General features: G+C 36.7%; 1 protein-coding gene across 9 annotated transcripts in view; it reads right to left on the bottom strand.

Moving 5' to 3' along the window:
- The window catches only part of APAF1 (apoptotic peptidase activating factor 1), a 91,684-nt gene that overhangs the window by 42,825 nt on the left and 24,744 nt on the right, over nucleotides 1–24,115 (bottom strand). For all 9 annotated transcript variants that reach the window (XR_006735716.1, XR_006735715.1, XR_006735712.1 and 6 more), the window contains exons 13-20: nucleotides 23,051–23,177; nucleotides 21,978–22,103; nucleotides 19,895–20,026; nucleotides 18,027–18,152; nucleotides 11,440–11,601; nucleotides 7,310–7,438; nucleotides 4,639–4,764; nucleotides 2,492–2,611 (exon numbers count right to left, since the gene is read on the bottom strand). Coding sequence is in view for 3 of the 9 variants with exons in the window: in XM_045553173.1 (XP_045409129.1) it covers nucleotides 2,492–2,611; nucleotides 4,639–4,764; nucleotides 7,310–7,438; nucleotides 11,440–11,601; nucleotides 18,027–18,152; nucleotides 19,895–20,026; nucleotides 21,978–22,103; nucleotides 23,051–23,177 (1,048 nt within the window). In the remaining 6 variants the exon portion in view is untranslated. The remainder of the gene's footprint in view (nucleotides 1–2,491; nucleotides 2,612–4,638; nucleotides 4,765–7,309; nucleotides 7,439–11,439; nucleotides 11,602–18,026; nucleotides 18,153–19,894; nucleotides 20,027–21,977; nucleotides 22,104–23,050; nucleotides 23,178–24,115) is intronic.

Raw genomic sequence — 24,115 nt, forward strand, 5'->3', positions numbered from 1 at the left:
AAATCAACTGTCAAATACCTCTCTTTAACTTACTATCATAACCTAAAAATCCTAAATTATTTTTCAATATGAAATAAGCGTTATCTTCGTTTCAGGTATACAGATCACAGGGTCAATCAATCACAGGTAGTTTTTCCTTTGCAATATTTTGTGCAGCATGTTCTGATCTATTAGATATTAAAAATGAAAACTGAACTACTAAAAGATGAATATCTTTCTTCTATCAAAAATCAATTTCAAGAGCTTTTTTAAGCAGTAACTAAAAAATGTTTTGTTCACTTAAATGAAACTATTTATTGGTCATTTTATCCTCTAAACTCTCCCATAATCACTGACATAAAATGATACTTTTATAGTCAGATGACTTTTTTAAGTCTCACAGTTACAAAACTCTTAAAGAAAGACTGCACAAATTTAATAAGGAAAATACAAGCATGAGGACACTGGATTTGACAAGAAAACTGCATTGGCAATTATTCCAAGTGGAAGAATCAGCTTGCTAAAAACCAGTTAATAAGAAACTCACATTCAATTCCACATCCCAATTCATCCCAGACATACAAGGCATTAGGAGCTTCTAATCAACATATTGAGGACAATAGTAAAACTTATAAAATATAGAACAGGCCATATTCAGGGGTGTCTTGTAACTTGACTCTGACCCCCACAGTAGACAAGAAGTTACCATATATCGTGAACAATTTACTCCCAGGCATCTGTCTCCTGAATTTGGATTCCACCTTTATCCTATGACTAGCTCAGACTTTTGAACATGAAAAAGACCTTACAGTTGAAGAAACTTAGGTCCAGAGGTGATGCAATTTACTCAACATCGTAGAACTAGCTGATGATAAAGTTTGAACTTGCACGTGGGTCTCCTGAGTGAAGAGTCACTATTCTCTGCACTACATCAAGCGGAGCTCTGTGTCTTTAGAATGCGTTAAGCTCTGTCCTACCTCCTGTCAGTCTGTCTCAATCTCTTGCTACCTCTCACACCTTCCATGTGCGTGCTTTATTTTTCTCTCTTCTTCTCTATCTGTTCCTCTCTGCTCTCTGGCTCTACTTCACTATCTCATCTCATTCTTTCACACGCTATTCATGAGAATGCTTCCTATGTTTCAATAAGCAAATCAAGAAAAATCAAATCAAATCCAAAGATGGCATAAGATCACAATATCAATGCTAAAACCCTGCCCTAGAAGTTAAAAAGGCACTTCTAAAACCTATCTGGAAAAAAAATGTTAATGCAAGTTGTATTCATGCTCTTAAAGACTAGTGAAGGGTCTTAAAATAACAAATATACTGTGAGAAAATAGTTCACACGATCATTAGCTCTCACTTATGACAGGGGTCTCTGGCCTTCCCAATCCTATGTCTCTCAGGGCATCCTCAGGGCAAGGCAGAATGTCACACTCCTTCACATAAAAGCAATGCCGACCCTGGCTCTTCTTCTCTGGTTGCTGCTCTTATCACCTCTCTCAGCCACAAGTCACCACTGTCACTCAGCTCCACATGCTGATACCTCCACAATGGTCCATACTCAGCTGTTCTGCTTGGGCTGGCTAACATGCAAGCAGTCTCTTGCGTTTCACCTTTGATGAGGTGTTTGTTTTCTCGTGCTCCCGTGACTTACACCTATAACATCACTACCACTTCCAGGACGTCTCTATCAATGCACTAGATTTCCACTCAGATGACTCTTTACTCAGGCCACCAGCACAGTAGTGCTAACCTGTTCTTGAGAACTCCAATGCTCCTTAGGGCATCTGCTCTCTCCCTTACCACCATTCAGAGTTCCTAAATACTATTCCTCTGCCAGTGGATCTCTGGGACTCCTTTTCTCTTCAGCCAGTCGAGAAATGCCATCCTACCATGTGTCCCACCTTTTGTTGGGGGGCAAGGGATGAGCAATCTAGAGTAGTGCTGTATGGATCCCTAAGCAGTACAGTTCTTTCAATTTTACTAAACAACCCTTTCCTTCTCAAGGACCATAATAAGTATTCAATAAATATTTATTCAACAAATGTGTGAGTAAATGAGTACACAGGTACGCTTCAGTATGTAAAGCCCAGCTTGGTTCCAGTAAGTCAGACTCCTTCATCACTTAAGGTGATTTCTGTTCTTTCAAAGACCCTACTGTCCTTCCCCTGTAAAAATGCTTACATTGGTATGTTCATCCCCCCCTTGCACATTCCATCAGACATGTGCGAATCCCTCTTGTGGACAAGTTCAAATTTGTCCTCATGGTATTCCTAGACTCCATACAAATCAAGGAATGAGACCATAGATGCCAACAGGAGAAGAGTGAAGTGAGGTTTTACCTTACTTAATTCTAAATACAGGCATATATATTTATTCACTAATGCCTACTGGGCACCTGTTAGATACTGTACAAGTATGCCTGATCCCAAATTCAAAACAAACAAGAAAAATTGTGAATTCAGAGTTCGACTAAAACAATTTTTCCAATTGTTTTCTTAAAATTACTCACTTGTAGACGTCTTATATTGTCAACTGCGAGGACCATCACTCCATTTTCTTGAAACACAACATCTACTTCTTGCTTTAACACTATATCATAGTTCTTACATACTTTCTTTGTCTCCCAGAGCTGATTAAGAGATAAACAAACTATTAATAACAGTTAATCCTCTGAAATAATGTAAAGACAAGTCTTCATCTTAAAGCAAGATACAAAAATTTTTTAATTATTAGATTATAATCCAACAATAAATATTTAGTAATATTAACACAATCTATAGTAAAATGTATTAAGTTAGTATTAAGAGCTATGGGTTCTAGAGCCAAAATGCTTCAGTATGAATTCTAGTTCTAACTAAAGTTGTAATTTTGGGCAGGTTACTTAACCCAGTGCTACTCAAAGATAAGGACCTCCTGCTGGTTTTCAAACTGTTTGATACCAATTCACAACAAGATAAGAAACTTGCACCAGAATGTAAATCAACTATACCACTGTAAACATACTGTAACAGTGTGTTTAGTGTGAAGCTTTTTTTTTTTTTTTTTTTTTTTTTTTAACAAGACTTTCTTGACGAAGAAAGGAGTGCATTGATTTATATTCTGGCTCCAACTCATTGAGACTGGCACATTAAGTAGCACTGACCATTCTCAGCCTTCCTTTGCCTAACCTTTCTGTGCCTGTTTCCTCATCTACAAAAAGGACTGTTGTGAGAATCAGTAAATTAATACATATACAGTACTTTGCACATTGTCTGGCATATAGTATTATAAATACTAAATAAATTTTGCTACAATGTGTATAAAACACTGTATTAGATACTACAGGGACCAACTAGGGTCCCTGGCCTTTAAGAGTTTATAATCTAAGATGCACAAATAAGTCAAAAGAGCAGTGGAGTATTGAAGTGAGGAGTAAACCAAATCAAATCTGTATTTAAATTCAACTCAAAATTTGATAAGCACCATTGGAAAATGACAAAAAATTATATGGCATTAAAGGAGACAGACATTCCCCAAAATGAGGAAGGCTTGAGGGGATTTGTAGGCTAGTTAAGATTTCAACAAAGAGAGATACAGGGAAGTAGGGTATTACAAACATAAGAAACACTTAAGCAAAACTACAGAAGCAGGGAACCACAGGGTGCTTAGGAAAATGCGAGCAGTTCAGTGTAGCTTCTCTACAGGAATAAACTGGAAGACAGACTGGAGCAGAATGAGGCCATGCTGTGGAGAAGCTTAACGGTGGTCAAAGAATTATATATTTACTTGGGCAGACTAGGGACCCACTATCTATTTTTGAGCAAAAATGACATGACCGTACTGCAAATGAGGAAAATATCTTGGAAACAGCATGCAGAAGAGCAAGAAAAAAGAGACTAATACAAGCCGGGCACAGTGGCTCATGCCTGTAATCCTAGCACTCTGGGAGGCCGAGGCGGGTGGATGGCCTGAGGTCAGGAGTTCAAGACCAGCCTGAGCAAGAGCGAGACCCCATCTCTACTAAAAATAGAAAGAAATTATCTGGCCAACTAAAATACACATATAGAAAAAATTAACCGGGCATGGTGGCGCATGCCTGTAGTCCCAGCTACTCGGGAGGCTGAGGCAGTAGGATCTCTTAAGCCCAGGAGTTTGAGGTTGCTGTGAGCTAGGCTGACGCCATGGCACTCACTCTAGCCCGGGCAACAGAGCAAGACTCTGTCTCAAAAAAAAAAAAAAAAAAAAAGAGAGACTAATACAAGAAGAGAGGCAACAGGTAATAAAGACCTGAGCTTGTACAGAAGGAATGGAAAAGTAGAGATAAATGATACAAAACAGAAAAGATGAATCTATTAGAATTGGCAAGTAACTGGATGTGCGAATTCAAGGTTGAGGAAAGAGTCAAAAATTACCCTAAGGAATCAAATGTAACATGTTTAAATTAACAAAATACAGTTTAATCATTGGACTTCCCCTAGCACCTGCCCCACAGTAATACTCAATGAACAAGTAGTGAATGAATGAGACTGTTATAGTCCATATAATGGCACTTTTCCAGGGTGAATATGAATCTAGTAGTTTTCTGTTTTACTTCCCTCAATACTACCCATCAATTTCTTAGTTTGTAGAAGGGTTAGCTCACCATCACTAAATGTTTAAAACAAAAATATTTCTCACCCTGATTGTCTGGTCATCAGAAGATGTCAAAAATGATGATCCATCAGGAGAAAACATCACACCATGAACCCAACTTAAATGTCCTCTGCAATCTGCTACCTTTAAACATGAATCTATATTCCATAGCTACAGAATAAACACAGCACATATGAAATCACATTCATAAGCATTTTGAATATAGCAGGAATATTGAAAATAGCAAGAATGACTCAGTAATACCACTTCTATGAATATAGCTCAAAAACACATTACCAAAAATACAAAATGTCTTATGCAGAATATTATTTAGTGAATCATTATTATTAATAGCAAAAAACTAGAAACAACCCAAATGCCCATCAATAGGGGACCATCTGAATAAACTACATTAATCACATAATGGAATACTATCCAGCTATAAAAAGGAATGAGAAAACCACCCTGATAACTAATCTCTAGGATATTATTAACATAAAAAAAGCAAAGTGCAGAAGAGTATATATACTATACAGTACTGCGTTTTATATAAGAGAAGGAAAAATAAATATGTGAACATATAAATGAATATATATATGGATATATATATATATGCATATAGATATCTGCTTATATATGCAAAAAGAAACACTGAAAGGTTAAACCAAAAGCAAAATGGCTACCTATGGAGGAAAAGAATGGAGGGGAAAAGATAGGGATGAAAACAAGACTTCTCTGAATGTAACTTATAAAACTTTGACTTTGGAATCACGTAAATGATTTATCCATTTAAAAAAATCAATGTAAACAAATAATAGGATGAAGATAAGCAGCTGATATATTCACACTATTTTCCACTAAGACTGTCATCTAACCTTCATTTCAACTGATCACAAAACTCTACAATATATGAATGTACTAATTATAACATATACACATTTCTCTTGTTATTCATGCTTATTACAAATTGTCAATGTCTGCCACCAGCCTGGCTGTATTTTGTCCTGGGTTCTGCTGTAAATTACTCAAATATATTCCAGTCTAATGAAGTACCATATGTGCCTGAGTCCCTCTCATTATCCTTTAAATTACAGACCTACGTTATGATTTCAGAACCAGCATGGACAAAACAAGTACCTCATCACATGCCCAGTGGTTTTCATTCAGTGAGTTCTATGGTTATTAAGTAATTATAGGAAATTTTTTTCTGCCTCATCTCTAGAGTCCAAGTTGGAACAAAGGCCAAAAACAAAAGTGGTTCTACAACTGAGAAATCTCCCTTGAAAATCTTCCCCTCTCATCCCTCCTTGCTCTCCCCCAATCTCTCCTGCATCATTTCTTTGTCACTCAGAGATTTCCAAATCAAGTCCCTATATTTCAAAAAGGAAGACATTGTTTACTGGAGCTTTCTAAGGATGGCAGAGGGTAGGATTTTAGAAGTGACAGGAAAGACTACAAGAAGAGTTGCTCCTCCACTCCTTCTAAAAATCCTGACAAAACCCCAAAGAAGGGAAAATTCCAGCCACATCCACCTTGAGGATCTATGGGGTTAAGTTCAAGATCTAGCAGATCGAAAATTTCCAATTCAAAGCCTCTTCCCAAGAGAACACTGCCCATAGCACCCTATTTCTTCCCATAGTTTCAAACAGGACTAGAGCTTTTTCACACTCACTGCCTCTGCTTGCAGTGAAGGTTCTCAGCAGGGAATTTCTTCAGTGTTATGGGTACTGCTGTACTCAGAATTAGGAGGAGCCTACAGAGCTCATCCCCTCTCCTCTGAGCCTCTGTACTCAAGGGCGATAGCTTAGCACCTCTCCTCCAGTGCCTTCACACTAAGGGGCAAGGTGGCAAACTCACTAAAAATCGCTGAAATAAGCACAGAACACTGAAGAAGTGCTCACAGTAGACAAGATTCTCTTGAAGAGGAGCCTATGAACCAAGTGAACTGCCCCATCTGCCCCATTTTCCAGATAAAGGGCCATACCCATCTTCTTAGAACTGTGATCTCATGGGGGCTTCAAACTACCTGGTGGGAAAACCAACCCCAAGGAATAAGGAGTAAGAAGGCTTGGAAAAACTAATCAATCTATCTTTGAAGGAAAAATACAGTTCATTGCTTTATGAAAAAATCAATACAGCAATTCACTAGGTGGAATTCTTCCAGGGCCAGTTGGATACAGAAGCTGAATATAAAATTTAACAAGTGCAAAATTATAAATATAAACAAGTAATTTATTGGAATTATTTTATTCATTAGTGCTTAGCAATGAATATCCTATCTTATCCTACCCAATGATCTAAGAAATCTGAACTGAACTCATCTCTTACCATTTCTTTTAAGAAAAAAAGACTCCGTGCCTATACTGTTTAAGAGATGCCATGTTTCTGTCTAGGAAACCAGCAGTCATTCCATTGTTTCCCCAGACTCCAGCACATGTTAGGCATTCAGTAAATGCTTGGGGAATGGTACTACCATCCCCTATAACACTGTCAAGTCAAGTCTTCAATCACTGTAATAAATACTTCAATCAAAGTAATAAAGCTGGCTATATGGTTTAATATCCCAAAGTTATAGGTCAGTAGGCTATGAAAAAAATACTCTATATATAATTTCTCAAGCAAGCATCCTCAACATCTAATGGTTTAGGCAGCCCATTCTCTGTCATCCTTGGATATCTGGAGACCAAGATGTCACAGAATAAATTCAACTACTCACCTCCACACAGTATTGGGACAAAGCCACTACTGCCAAATGGTTATGCGGGGAGAAGTCACAGTACTGGATGGTGCTGTGATGGCCTGTGTGGATTTCTGTCAATAGGCCACTGGTATGAATGTCAAAAAGCTGTCAACATAAATAGAGATATCTGTGAAGGTAAAATATTTTAAAAGATAATCTATATTCAAACTAAATCTAACTTTATGTTTAAAAGGATCTCCTCCCATTTCAAATGTAAGTCCTGAAAAAAATAATACAATTACTGATAACTGACATAATTACTGGAAGTCATTAATAAAATATAAATCAGTATCTATATTCTTTTAAATACGGCTCATCTTGAAACATATTTTCTAGAAAGAAAAATTCATCAAGCTGGCCTAGAAAGAAATAAAACTTTTGTGAATAAATGAATGGACTAGCCAAATTAACATACAGAGCAGACCTCCCTAATGCTTATTTATTCAAAAGAGAAAATGTATACTCATAAATGAAGATGATCAATGTAGAGCAGAGGTTTGCTAAAATGAAATTAGCTCAGTCATTTCCATTTCTCTCCAGAACTACCAAATTACTCTATTACAATTATTCATTTTCCCATTTTTGAACCCTAAAAAAGCTATTTTTGAGTCATTCAAGCTTCTTCAATTTTTGAAAGATTTTTAAATGCTAAATATACTCTTCAAAAGTTTTTGCCAAATGACAAGATGGTTTATACTTTATATATATATAGATACATTATAGCAAATTAGAACCAAGGCATAGTCCTCAAGAAGAAAAAAAAAGCTTCCAGTGGGAGCTATAAAGATGTTTAGTTACTGCACAGCCCTGCAAGCATGTACAGATGGTAAGCAGCACAGCATGGGAGGCCAATAACAGAGGAGAAGAAATCATACTTAAATGCTTCCCAGGACAGGTCGTTCTTAAAAATTAGTGGCTGAGGGTGATAGAGAAAACTTGGCGAATGTGGAATAGGCAGTTGTCCCAATTATGGGGTAGCAAAAGAGAAAAGATCTAACAATAGGAGTAGACTAACAACACTTGAGTTGGAAAGAAAAAAGAACAGGAGGGGACAGGCGTGGTGGCTCTAATCCTAGCACTCTGGGAGGCCGAGGCCAGAAGACTGCTTGATTTCAGGAGTTCAAGACCAGCCTGAGCAAAGGTGAGACCTCTTCTCTACTAAAATAGAAAAAGAAGCCCATCAATACATGTATACCATGAAGTACTACTCAGCCATAAAAAAAAATACCTATCGTATTATCCTGGATAGAGCTGGAGCCCATTCTTCTAAGTGAAGTATCACAACAATGGAAAAACAAACACCATATGTACTCACCATTAAATTGCTACTAATTTATCAACATTAACGTGCACACATGAGAAGTAACATTCATAGGGTGTCCAGCAGGTAGGAGGCGGGGAGGAGGAGATGAGTAAATCCAAACATAGTAGATGTAGTGCTCACTGTCTGAGGGATGGGCACACTTGTCGGGTGGTGCAAAGGCAACTTATGTAACCCCAAAGGTTGCAGTGAGCTATGATGATGCTACTGCACTCTACCCAGGGCCACAGCGCAAGGCAGGAAAGGAAAAAGGAAAGGAAAGGAGAAAGGAGAAAGGAAAGGAGAAAGGAAAGGAAAGGGAAAAGGGAAAGAAAAAGAATGGGAATAGGAAAAGGAAAAGGAAAGGAAAAGGGAAAGGAAAGGAAGGGAAAGGAAAAGGAAAAGGATTGGAAAAGGAAAGGGAAGGAATGGAAAAGGAAGGAATGGAAGGAAAAGGAAAAGGAAATGTTAAAGGAAGAAAGAAAGAAGAGGAGGAGGAAGGAGAGGCCAAAAAGTAAAAAATTGGGATCTACATGTGGTTAAGGGTGATCTCAGGATAGCTTTATTTTAGCATAGTAAAACAGTGAGCTGATGCTCTACAGATTTTTAAAAGAAGGTTTTTCATTCAATACAAAATTATTTTCCTCCCATTAGATCAGTTCTTTTAAAATCTTTTAAAAAAATTATCTTTTGCTCAATGTTATTGGTCATTAGGAAAATGCAAATCAAACCACAATGAGATACCACTTCACACCTACTAGCATGGCTCTAATCTTAAAAATGGAAAATAACAAGTGTCATCAGGGATGTGGAGAAATTGGAACCCTTGTACATTGCTAGTGGGAATGTAAAATGGTATAGCTCTAGGGAAAAGTCTGGCCGTTCCTCAGAATTACCGTATGACCCAGCAATTCCACTCCTAGGTATATACACAAAAGAACTAAAAACAGAGGCTCAAATATACTTGTAATACCAGTGTTCACTGCAGCATTATTCACCATCACCAAAAGGTGGAAACAAGCCAAATGTCCAACAGATGAATGAACAAACAAAATGTGATATATACATACAAGGGAGTATTATTCAGCCATGAAAAGGAATAAAGTTCTGATACATGCTACAATATGCATGAAAACATTATGCTCAATGAAATGAGCCCAACATAAAAAGATTCCACTTATATGAAATATCTAGAATAGGCAAATTCATACATTACATTAGAGGTTACCAGGGGCTGGGGAGAGAAGGGAACAGGGAGTTATTACTTAATGGTACAAAATTTCTATTTGGAGTAATGAAAAAGTTTGGGAAACATATAGTGGTAATGGTTGCATAACACTGTGAATGTAATTAATGCCACTGAATTGTACATTTAAAAGTGGTTAAGGCCAGGTGCGGTGGCTCACACCTGTAATCCTAGCACTCTGGGAGGGTGAGGCGGGTGGATTGCTTGAGGTCAGGAGTTCAAGACCAGCCTGAGCAAGAGCGAGACCCTGTCTCTACTAAAAATAGAAAGAAATTATCTGGTCAACTAAAATATATATATAGAAAAAATTAGCCGGGCATGGTGGCACATGCCTGTAGTCCCAGCTACTGGGGAGGCTGAGGCAGTAGGATTGCTTAAGCCCAGGAGTTTGAGGTTGCTGTGAGCTAGGCTGACGCCACGGCACTCACTCTAGCCCGGGCAACACAGCGAGACTCTGTCTCAAAAAAAAATAAATAAATAAATAAATAAAAGTGGTTATAATGGCAAATTTTATTTTATACGTATTTTATCACAATGAAAAAATGTTTTAATCTTCAAATCTTGCAAATGCAGTGGTTCCTTTTCTTTCTGTTCTTAAAGACCTTAACAAACTTCAGAGAAAAGGAAAATTTTCCTTGTTAGTTTCCTGCTAAAAAGGTATAAACCCATAAGCAACCAAGGTTCAAGGGTCACAGCTACTAGATCAATAACAATCATATAAACAGTCTCTTAAACCATATTGCATATTTCAATTATGCTTTTTAAAATAGTAATATCCCTTACTCAAGTCTTTTAAAATTATCATTAGAATAGAATATCACTGAGCCATAAATCAGAAGATCTGGCTCTCCTAGTCACAGTATAACTTCGGACAAACTCTTTGGCTGCTCTGAACCTCAGCTGCCTCATTGTCATCACAGTGCTATTGTTATCTGCTATGTCTCTTGGTTATTTATATCAAAAGAAATTATATGTGAGAACACATGAACACCACAAATATAAGCTACTATTAGATGTAAAAAAAGAGGAAGGCACTTTCTTATCATTAACTTTTTTTGCATATCTTCCTCATTTTCTTTATAAAAATCTCACAATCTTGTTCAGTTGATGATGAGCATTTCTCTCCAGAGTCAGAAATTCATAAAACGGGTTAAAAATGGGTTAGAAATTCATAAAATGGAAGAAAAAAAAAAAGGAGTGATGCAGCAATATTTTAAATACATTTGAAGAACACTGGACTTGACAAGTATAAACTGGTTCTTTATTGTAGGAATTCCTGGGACCTTGAATACGTTGGTTCACATTGTGTACCTCTAATAGGAGAAAGCAAAACATAACATTTCCCAAACCCACATGACCATGGAGATCTTTTCTCATAAGGCCATCCATATCCTCTGGAGCACATTTCCAAAGAACTATGAGGGGTTAGGGAACCTGCCCAAAATCACATAGCTAGACTTTATTTTTATCAATAAATAGTGTAAAATTGCAAAAATTAATAGGAGTTTTAATTTTCTTTAAATCAGACTAAATTTGGCTTTTTAAAATACTAGTACTTACAAAAATTTTATTTTTTGCGGCCACCATTATCCTAGCACCATCAGCAGACCATGAACAACATTTCACTATCACTTCCATATCCTCTTGGGAGTCCTCTGAATTTAGGAAGAATTGTTTCACATTAATGCTTTTCTTCTCGTTTGCTGATTTTACATCCCAAAGCTTCAAATTAAAAAAATAAAAAACAAAAATAAGTTTGTTTTTCTCTCAAATCACACCTCTAGAATTCCACCTGTATTAAATGTCACACAAACTTATTCACTGCACCTGATGGATTATTTTTATCTATGCATGAATTTTTTATAAGACTTTTAAGTATTCCAGTTTCATTCATCATCTTCCTAAAAAGAAAAAAAAATTACAAGCACTGCCCAAAATGCAGAATGCAGAATATAAAACTAAATAAAAAGTTAAGAGTCTTGCATGGTGTGGAGAAGGCTAAAGATTAGGTGTTGACAGTAAGGACAACCGTGGAAGACAGAAGCTGAGATGAAGAGACTCGCTTGCCACTGCTGCCCTCTGCTGTGCCAGGCATGAAATGTGCTGCACATCTACCCTATGCACAGCAGGAAGACTACACAGGACCCAGTCCAGGCTGGGTTATAACCTAGCAGAGCATCCAGAGACACAAGGAAGTCCCTGAAAATGGAAAACAAAGACATGCTGAAAGGAAGAAAGACTCTTTGTGTCCTGGTAGGGCTAGATAGGAATCCTGAGGAATGGGATACAAAATACTCTGAACCTCACTCCCTAGCAGAATCACTTGAATAGCATGAAAAACAAAGGCCTTTGAGAAGATCCACCACCTTCACTACTCTGGACCTTGGGCAGTGTCCCAGCTTCACAGAGTGATCATGGATATCATGTCCAGACCAAGGGATGGCCAAGGTGGACAAAAACAAACAAACAAACAAACAAAAAACAAATAAAACCAGCCTGCTTCTCAGGCTTTAACTCAGATTCCAAAGCACAGCTCCCAAGTAAAACATTTGTCTGGACAGGCAAATTTTTAAATCTCTCTTGAGTTTAGAAAAGTATTATACGTACTAAAAAATATGGCCCAAATCAAAAACTTTCCCCTTGCAACAATTGTGAACGAAGTGGATAAAGCAAAAGAGACAGCAGGTACTAAAATAGTTAGCCTTCCCTGATACTGAAGAGAAAAAAGAAAAATCCAAATGCCAGAAGCTTCAGTTACATCAGCCAGAATACATGAGAAATCACACTCTGTTTCCTTATTAATATGAAAAACAAAGGAAAGATTGCCTGGATTTAAGAAAGAAAAAGAAAACTAGCACAATCCAATTTCATTACATTGCCTGAATTACATCTTCTGCTTCTGGACTTGACTTCATCTCCTTCATATCCAAGCAGTGATGAAAGCCCACATATTGAGGGAGCACATAAACTAATACCAGTATTTCATTTTGAGCAAGTCTCTGCCCTTGTATCCAGGGTCCCTGTGCACCTGTGCCTTTGTATACTTTAAATGGCTAGTTTTAAATAAAACTTGCATTTTGAAATAGTTTATCATCAGAGCCTTAAAATGCATGCTTATCAACATGATACCCTACAGAAAGCTTAGAAAATTACAGAGCCATTTGGGGCAGGACATAATTTTACAGTTTTCATCCTCTCAGAAGGTAAAAGCTTTAGGAGACTTTGACCTTGAAATGCTGTTACCTAACATCATTTTGCAGGACCTCTGCTTACTACATGTCACTATATCACGGTAAACCAGCCAACAATACTGGCTTAATAGCACTGTGGTAAAGTTATCACAAACAAGGGCAGTTGTCACCAAGAGTGCAGTAATGTCTGTCCCCTGCTGATAGTGCTCTGTGCTCCATAATCACACTGTGATATTCACATGAATACAGAAATCAAAATCCTACTCCTGAAAAATGAAGACTTTAAAAAAATTTCCCTGTGAAGTAGAAAATCTTAGTTTGATTTGAAAAGACACAGGAAGGGTTTATCATCTTTAACACATTTATTAAACACTATGCTAGTCACTTTGAGATCATATAAATGAATCAGATATAGAAACTACCCTCAAGGAGTTTATATATAGGCCACTAAGAGAAGATAAGCACATAAATGACTCTAACATAAGATATGTCAGATATGCCATTTGAGAGGAAAAGATACAGTACAGTGGGAATGCAGTATTCAAGCTGAGAGCTTGAGGGAACACTGTGCAGAAAATGACCACCTTACTCTACTCCCTGAAGATTAGCCTACCTTACACCAGCTTAAGATGGACAGAAGTTCAACGTCAAAAAGACAAGAGGAACACTGAGCCTAGAACCTAAGGGGTCAACATAAGCTAAAGTACAAAATGGGAAAGCAAAGAAAATGAAGAGAGAACAAGTTCAATGGTTGTAGCATCAGGCACATGAACCCTTCCCGACAGAGTCCTCATCTGCTCTTAGAGCACCCTCTACATTCTTTTATCACTTTTGTGGTTTGTCTATTCCCTTACCTTTATCCTCAACTCAATTCTGAACAACTTTAGGCCAGGTCATACATGTTTTTGTTTTTAGTGCTTAAAACCCAAACACCTAGTATAGTATCTGGCACATAGTAAATATTCAATAAATGATCAATAAATACATTTTAAGGGAAAAGACAAATTACTCCCAAGTTTCAAGCACAGGCAAGTGGAGATAATAGTGCTACTGAAAGAAATAGAGGTCAGGTTAAAGATGAACACAGAACACATACATTTACCTCTGCTATGGTTTGGATATGGTTTGTCTGTCCCCGTCAAAACTTATGTTGAAGTTTGAGCTCCAGTGTAGTGGTGTTGGGAAATAGGGTCTAGTGGGAGGTGTTTGGGTCATGGGGGTAAATCCTTCACAAATAAATGAATGCCGTCCCACTGGGGTGTGTGAGTTCTCTAGGAATGGGTTAGTTCCTGAGAGAGCAGATTGTTAAAAGAGTCTGAAGCCAGGTGCAGTGGCACATGCCTGTAGTTCCAGCTACTCAGGAGGCTGAAGCATAAGGATCCCTTGAGCCCCGGAGTCCAAGGACAGCCTGGGCAACATAGTGAGACACCATCTCTTTAAAAAAAAGAGAGAGAGAGAGAGAGAGAGTCTGGCTTCCTCAGTTTCTGAATCTTGCTTCCTCCCTCACCATATGATCTCTTTGCATGCATCCACTCCCCTTCCACTTTCCACCAGAAGTGAAAGCAGCCTGAGACCCTCACCAGATGCAGCTGCCCAATTCTGGATTTTTCCAGCCACCAGAACTATGAGCCAAATAAACCTCTTTTCTTTATATATTACCCAGTCTCAAGGTATTCTATTTAGCAACACAAAACAAACTAAGACAATCTCTAAATCCTTCCAAAACTCAGGTAAAACAATACGGAATTTTTTTCTCTAGGCATAATCCACAAGATGAAGGAGAATGGAGAAAGAGACAACAGCAACACAATAATAAAGGCTAAAAAGAAAAGCAAGTAATAAAGAGATTCCTAAAAATTAAATTCTGAGCCTGCGGTAGGAAAAACCAAACAGCCTAATCACACCACAGAATTCCTAAAAGGCTCAGGAAGTGTTGGCACCCAGCACCTTCTGGTAAAGGTGATGCTAAGGCAGGGGGAATCTTTAAAAGTCCATTGAAATCTCCTCCCCCATTCTGCAAATCCAGGTGAACTGTGCTCCTACTTTGGTGGAATAATAGGGGACTATTCTGTACCCAACACAGTTGACAGCAATGTCAACACACTGAAATCAGGGAAATTAAGAGAAAGTCTATATTCTAAACGTTGAGATCTCTGCCTAAATATCAACTCTGAACTTGTCAGCAAGATTTATACCCTACAAGAATGAGACTGACAATTTTTCTCTGCACATACAACCAGATCAAGACAGAAGACATAAAGACTCTGACATCATGACTTCACCATGAAAACATGACAGCCAAATAATCCATAGGGAAACAGTAAGTTCATAATTCCCAATCAACTTTTTGGTGTTGCTTTTTTGGCTTTTTACAACAATTTTTGAGGGGGCTCTTGGTGGATGGTTTTAACCCTCTGAACAGGTATGAGGTAAGGTTATCTCCATAGAATGAAAGGGTTAGGAGGTTAAGAACAGCAAAAAAGGATCGGAATAGGCACTACAGTGAAAATAGCAAATAAATTAGGGATGATTTAAGTCAACTGTAAAGAAGGTCCAGTTACATTGCACCACTTAGATTTGTAGAACATATAAATGGCCTGGTTTTACAACTTTCTTGAACATTCAGCAACCTAATAGTAATATAATAATGCCAAGGATTAGGATTAATTTTAGAATTAATCTTCCCAGAACTTGGAATTAGCAAAGGAGATAAAATGCAAGAAAAACTTGGCTTAAAATATAAAATGCCTTCTTCTAAAGTCACTCCCTTAGTAAAAAAAACAAAAAATAATAAGATGACAGAACTGAAAGAATCGCTCAGAAGAAGGCTGCTTAAACCCTTCCATGGGTATTCTGGAAAACCTCCTATAATATGGATCATCCTAAAGGAAGAGACAGATAAATAACACATCATAGAGGCCAAAATCCACTTACCTGAATATTCTAACTAAGAATGCTCCCAGCATCCACAAATAGCTACTAAATTCTACAAAGTAAAATTCTACCAAGAAAGAGTTCCTAGATGCCCTGGAGTAGTTTATACAAAATGAGTTACCCTCAGTCAGCAAAGAGAGATCAAAGATCCAACCCAGAGTACCAGCATCAAGACAGTTTTCCTTACCTAAGTAAGGAGTCACTGAGTTGCATTAATAAATCTCCTTCTCTAGAGATTCTAACAAAATAGTGCCCAGGAGGGTTCAAGTATTTTTCTAGAAGAGGTATATGTCAAGAAAATTTACTGAGTACATGGTTACAATTCTGTACTGTGAACTTCAGAGAAAGATGCAACAAAAAGATGACAAGGTCTCTGTAGATCATAAATTTATATTCAACCTTATCAAAGAAATAGAAAACACATGAAAATGAACAGTACAACACAATTTTAAGTGGAAATCAGAAGACAAACCAAGAAGTTTCTATCTGTATAGATCGATATATGTATTAAGAACCAAAGAGATGGATGCTGTAAGAGAACACTTTCTGAGGAAGGCTTTGCATAAAGTTTCGAGCACAATTCAAAAATATGGCAAGTGAACTGGAGACAAAAAAAAAATCCCAAGAAAGGCAACAGGGGCACATATAGGAACAGTAGCTGAAATAAGCACCGAAGGTTAACTTTCTCCAGACAATTAAGGTACAGAGGCTAGAAGAAACAAACTAGACAGGAAAGGACGTGGCAGAATGATGGAAGGTGAAGAAGCTCAGAGAGATCCTGATGAGTCTGAGTTTCCCACAATTTATACTATGGTATTATTTGTGCTCCAGCTGAGAGGGGCAAGGAGAAAAGTGGTAGAGGGTAATCCTAGTAGCTCTGTACTTGGATAAGTAGAGACAGAGAGTGTACCTTAGAAGGCTGCTATCAGACATGAGGGGGGACAATAGCCTGAACCGGAGCAAATACTAAAGAACAAGAGGGGAAAAGGTAGACCAAGAAACCAGAATGTCAAAGATAGGTCAGATTTATGACCAAAGTAAGGAAAATCAACAAACAGGAGACTAGAGTGACAGCAGAGACAGAAATAATAAAGTGAAATTAGGATCTTATTGGAGAAGTAAGGTGGGGATTTAAGAAAGAAGAATTTAGTTTTTTTAGGACTATAAATTTCAGAAGGCTGAATAAGCTTTTTTCCCAAATCTATAGCATAGCACTATTTGCATTGCATTTTTTCCCCATGTGACTTCTCAAAAACAGGAAAACAATAACATAAAGGTAATGAATAAATGATAAATAAAAGCAAGTCCTTTACAAACCTGATTCCATAGTTCTTGCTATGGTTTGAATGTGACCCTCAAAGTGCATAGTTGGAAACTTAATCCCAAACACAATAGTTTTGAGCGGTGGGACCTTTAAGAGGTGATTATGTCATGAGGGCTCTACCATCATGAATGAATTATTGCTGTTATCTCAGGAATGGGTTAGTTACAGCGGGAGTGGGTTCCTGATAAAAGGATGAGTTCAGCCCCCTCATCCCCTCTTCCTTCATCCCGCCCTCTCTCGCCTCTCTCCTCCCCACTCTCTCTCAAGTGCTCTCTTGCCCTTCCATCCTCCACCATAAGAAGGCCCTTGCCAAATGTGAACCCCTCAATCTTGGACTTCCCAGCCTCCAGCAGCATATGAAATAAATCTTTGTTCTTTATAAATTACTCATACTCAGGTATTCTGCTTTAGCAGCACAAAATGGACTAAGACAGATCTCAAAATGTATTATGAATATATGCTTAAAATGGAATGTATGCTTAAAATTTAAGAGTTCAAATTGTAAGAACTTTAAGCATTAGGTTGTAAACCATTCATAAACAATCATTATGACAAGTAGTTACATTTATGTTAAATATGCTCCTGGAAACTGAAGGAAGAGGCTCTTTATGTAGAAATGTGGAAAAATAGAAACCTATTTCTATAACCATAACACTTTCCACAAAATTACAACATTTTAATAATGTACAAAAACATACCTTTAATGTTCCATCAGCTGAACAACTAGCCAAAAGCTTATCATCTGGTGAAAATCTGCAGTGATTGACTGAATTTGTATGGCCAAACATGGTATTTCGACATTCTTTTTGATTCAAATCCCACAGCTATTTGTGAAAAACAAAAAGATAAATAAAAAACTTAGTACTGAATGGAGAAAAGTCAGAAATCATGTAAAGTTCTTCCTTTTCTCCCATTTAAGCTTTTTTGGTTACAGGATAATGTTCAATTCACAGTAACACAAAGGTGTCAAAGACAAAGATAAAATTGTGATTAACAAGTAATAGGGCAGCCCTTAGATCAGTACCTAAATCTACTACGGGACTCAGAGGCTAACTTAGCTTTGTACTCTGACCACTAAATAACTAACTAAACAACTGCTGCTTATTGTAACTGAGTGGTTTAGAATCATTATTTCACTCAGTTACAATAAACTACAGTAAGTAATATGTAATATAAACTGTCCTTGTTTTTTTTAAAAGCTAGGTTATCCAACCCTAAAAATGTTCATTTCTAAGACTCCACAATGCAAACCCTGAATCTTCTAACCAGGCTAAAAGCTATTAATGCTCTAAAAAATTCTTTGAAAAAATTCAAAGATAGCCTTTAGTATAACTATGTTTGACAAGAAATGTAAGGGGTTAGAAGAACAAGTTAAACAACACCTCCAGGAAGCAATCAACCAAATCCAGAATGTGGCCCATTCCACAGGACAAATGATTCAATTTCTCTAACAAATCGTCTCCTCTCCTCTCATGCTATCTATCCTATCATGAAGAAGGTCCCACTTCAAACAGAGAGAGCTCCTGTGTAATTGCTTTTGGAGAAAAATAAATAAATAGGTTTAGATTCCTGAAAAGGGCGAAGAGAGGATAATTTTCAATAACTGTTTCAGTACTTTCTAAAAAATTTAATTTAAATAATTTATTTAAATGTCAGAACACAGAGAACATGAGTTTTCTAAACTGAAATGTTTTAGCCACCCCTCCCAAAAATATGATGTCCCATTGCAAAGATGGTGTGACATCAAGGAAGAAAGGTTTAAGATCCAAAAAAAATTAGCAGATTTTTCTGGAACTCAGAAAATTTAATCTATCTGTCTTCATCCACTTAAGAAGAAAAAAAGATACAATCTTTTATAATTTGTAATTACAAACATTATCAAGTATATTCAGAATGAATATCTGTTTTTGATTTTACTTGTTTTCTTTTTCTCCCAGCAGCTTTTCTACTTCCTCTTTCTGATAACAGAATCTCTTTTGAATTAAGCTCTACTTGTGATTCAAGTGGAGCTGACCTCACTTCATTTGTCCCACCTTCATATAGCTAAACTTGTGACCCTTGGACAACCCAAGGACCACACTAGGATTACCTAGCTATCACCATATAACCCAAACTGGTTCCACTAGTCTTCTCTAAAATTAGATCCATGGGATCTGGAGAAGAGCAGGTTTCTCTTCCTCCGTGATTATGAGCTGTAAGACTTCTATAAGCCTGGAGCTGAGGGTAGCCATATTTCCTGCCACACAGAGAGAGCATGCCTAAACTAACACAGAGGAAAGCAGAGCTTAGAGATGGAGAGAGATTTAGAGGCTGAAAACATAGTGTAAGCACCTGAAATCAGCTATATCTGAATCTGTACTCCCTCTAAACTTTTCAGTTACATGAGCCAATTTTATTTACATATATACATATACACACACACACTTTTTTTTTTGCTTAAGCTAACAAGAAAGTTTCTCTCTCTGCAACCAAAACATCCTAATATGATGCATAAGAAAATCAAAGGAGAAATAATTCTGAAGTATCTATCAAATTTATTTGCATAATTCTCAATATCCACACTTACTTTGAGGAGGAAGTCACTTGACCCCGTGGCTAAGAGAAGATGATGACTCTTGCTGGTGAAATGGCAGCAATTGACTTGCTCTGAGTGCTCATCGTAGCTACGTACTAGTTCCCCAGTCATAGAATTCCAAATCTAAAGAGAATGGAGAAAATAAAATTTACAAATATCCATTTTTTTCAAAGGGAGAAGAGAAGGGCAAAGCAATTGTGAGTCTCTTTGCAGATGCTATCTCTTTTATTATGGCAGATTTTCCCAGTCAGACATGATGCTAATGAATACCTCCACCTTCTCTAAAATATGGAAATACTTTGCCTTATTTTTCAAAAAATTACTTGCAAATCTACACATCATTCTGTAGCATAATGGGAACTTCATGAAAACATGACATTCCTCAAGGGCAAGATTGCACACATTCATAAAATGACAGCAGGCAGAGATTTGCTATAAAGGCACTGGTATAATGGACTTCAGATAAAGGGGTTAAGTCCAAGACCTGGCTCTACTACTTGTGATCTGTGTGTCCCTCATCAAGTCCTTAACTTACCTGCATCTCAGTTCCCTCTTCTGTAAAATAGGGATACTAATACCTGTCCTACACAATTCAAGGTTTCAAATGAGATAATGAACATGACAGGTGTCTGTAGACTTCAAGGTACCATATAAATAAGTAAAGGCAGATTGCTCAGTGAAAAAAATAAAGGCTGAGAGAAACCTAGCTTTGAACTCTGTTATTAGTTAATATGAACTTGGGCAAGTGATTTCATCTCTGAATCTGTATCCTCTTCTATAAATGGGATCAATACTTGTTTTGCAAGTTGTAGTGAGAAATTGATAATGTAATATAAGAAAATGCGTAGTATAAAGCCTCTCACAGTGTTAAGTTCTCAGTAAAAAGTAATCATCATTCTAGTTACTATGTAAGACAACTAAGCAGTTTGTTTCATATAACAACAAGCAAAAGAAATAAATTACCTAATGGATCTTTACTGGGAGTTTGACTTCTTAGAGGTACGAATGTCCCCACCCATAACATTCCTTTGTATCTTTTCAAAGCACTTATTAGAATCCCCAGAGGTCCAAAGGGTTTATCTTATTTTGAAGTTCTTTAATGGGTATTGCTGCCTCTTGCTTTATATTTTCAGTTCTTAGAAAACAGAAACTCAGTATTACTTCCTTCTACTACATGCAGTTCTGACTTTGGAACTGCCCAGAGTGACCAACTCCAAATTTGACTCAGAGTAGAGAATACAGAGTTATTTAACTGTTGGCTGTAAAGCCAACTAGTCCAATCTTTCAAGACGTAGATTTTTCCAAGGTCTTAATTCAGTCTGGACATTCCATAGCCCTCTTCAAGTGGGTGAAAACCCCAGGAAAAACACCCAAGCTAACTTTCTTGCCCACCCACCTAGCCAGATTCAGTAGTCCACAACCCCTTTGAAAAAAGCCTGAAGTGAGGTCCCCCTATAGCAGTGATAAAACATCCTCTAAGTCTTCAGTTTCTCTTAAATTCCATATTATTATAGTATAAATGCTCTAGCTAAAAACAAAATTTAGGAACTAAAGACAAGAAAGAATAATTAACAAAGATAAAAATTATCCTCTATTTTTTGGTTTAATTTTTAGACCATTAACCTGTTAGTTTGTTCATCCATCTGGTTTTGCCCTAACTATATAAGCCAGTTCATAAACGTAAAAAAGAAAAAGAAAAAAATCTGGACTGCATTTCACAAATTATATCTTTTACAACAGGAATCTGATCTCAGGTAATAATTTTGGGTAGCAACACTTCTCATCACAATGCACTGAAAGATTTCAACTGATATTTAACTCATAGACCTACCCTTTAATAGCAGGCAAAACCATTAATCGGCAATTACTTTTCCCACTGCCTAGTAAACCTAACCTATGCATTTTTGCTGGTGCTTAAAAATAAAGAATTTCAGACACAGTCAATTTACAATGGACCAACTTAGTAGATCAACAGGCAAGAGTTCTTTAACTCTACTTAATCTGGTCTCTCTATCATGGAAAAAGAAAATGAATTTTGTGGTGATTACAAGTCAAGAGGAAAATATTTTTCTACCTTCACTTTTTTATCCACTGAGCAGGTTGCTATAAACGTGTCATCTGCAGAGAAAGCACAACAAAGCACTTCATCCTCATGAGCCTTGATTTCTAGAAGTTTCTCTCCTGTTTCAGCTTTGAACACCTGCATAAGCAACAATAAATCTTCTTACTACAAACCACTTAACTATGGGCCATCAGTCAATAAAAATCTTTCTTTAAAAGATCACAATCATTGTTATTTTGCAAAAGAGAGATGAACCTTGGCAAAATCACCCCAAAAATCACAATTTCTGTCAGAATTTGTATGCCTTAATGTAAATAGACAACCATCCATTATTAAATGTTTACAAATACCAATAAAAAGAACTGGAAGAGTACAGCTTCACTTCTTGAGACTGTTTTGGCAAATTCTTAATAATCAAACAGAAAACATTTCATTTACTATGCTTTTTTTCCTGGAATCAAAATCCAGAATTAACAAAATCAGTGTACTATAGAAATGTGCAGTCATAATCTTGCAAAGACTAAAAATATCCTAAATATAAAAGTTTTAACTAATTTGATCCTGTTCCCTTCAAAATCAAAAGGTAGAGTACAAATGTAAAGAAAAGCACTCATTCACCTTTGCTGAAAACAAATGAAAACTTAAAGGAAATTCTTGAAAGTACCTTAGGAAAATAGTCTAGTCTAGTTCCTACTTACAGCCAGAAATCTACACCTAAGCCTTTGATAAAACAGGTATTTTACTTAATCACTGTTTTTTAATCAGAGCCCTATTCCCTGTTATGAAGTCTTTATGGCTTTTAACAATTATCATTTCCTATTACCCTTAGCTGGCAATGGATGGCAGGGAACTGACTAGCAGAGTAAAGGGTACTTCTTTGTCACCTGGCAAGTTTAGAATTATAAAAACACATAACCATATGTTTAAAATCTCTAGATAAATCTTCCATAAAATGTTCAAGAGATGTGGATTTCTCTGCTATTTCTCAGTTGCAATTTCCTTGAATTTTAGGATTTAAACATATTCTAATTTGTAAAGAATTGTGTACATGCCTCTTTCAATTTTTCTCAAAAGATAGGTTTTACCTGTAAGGTTTTATCAGCTCCACAAGAAGCTATTCTCTGGCCATCCTGAGAAAAGCAGGCATGGTAAACAGCATCTGTATGGGGGCGGACAACTAAGCGGGAGAGATTCTTGATGTTTTTTTTGTTTCTAAATACAGGGAGAAAATGAACAAAAATCCAATAAATGAAAGTGAAAGTAATTATTTTCTTTCAGTAATAAACTGTCTTTTAACATAGTTATAGTCCCAGAAATACAAAATTCTTAAAATTACTAATATGCAAATGTAGCATAGATCACCTAAAGAAAAAAACATAATATAAAAAAGTGGCATTTTTAAGAGAAATGCTACCCTATATCAAGCAACCTGTCATGTGTTACAAATGTCAATGAGTTTGACGAAATCTAGTTAATCAAATACATATCACTTTCTATTTTCCTTTGATATATTAATAATGATAACGTGCAGATAAATTATGTAAGGATATCTTCAAAAAATCTCTTTGAAAATGAAAGAAATCATAGCAAAATGAAGCTCATTTCCTAACTAAAGTATGACACTACACCCGCCATTATGATGATGTACCTTTTTTTTGAGGCCACATTAGCTTCAGAATGATGATGTATGTAAGACATACATCCCTAACTACAATTATTCAGACAGAGAAAAAAAGGATAAAGCGATGTCATTTTCTTTGGATCTTAATCTAATGAACACTAACTATTCCACTCATATAAACATTACATTATTGCCCATGAATGAAAGGATAAAGGAATGTAATGTGTACTTAAAATAAAACACAAGAAAGTATTAGCAGAGTCAGAATTTCATGTACATACACCCTAGTCACTTTGAATACAAATAAATATGTTAAATGGCATTGTGCTCATTTTAAGAGTCAAAGGTTAGTAGTCAGACAAAACTAAAGGGCAACCTCACTTCTACTACTTATTAGGTGTATAAACTTAGGCAAATTACTTAACCTAACAAGTTTCCATTTCCTCGTATGTAAAATGCAAATTATGGTATCTACTCTCAACAGCACCTGACACATAAAGATGCCACTGTTATAATTCTTTAAAAATTA

Source organism: Lemur catta, chromosome 6 (assembly GCF_020740605.2).
Source record: "Lemur catta isolate mLemCat1 chromosome 6, mLemCat1.pri, whole genome shotgun sequence".
In the NCBI taxonomy this organism is placed as follows: Eukaryota; Metazoa; Chordata; class Mammalia; order Primates; family Lemuridae; genus Lemur; species Lemur catta.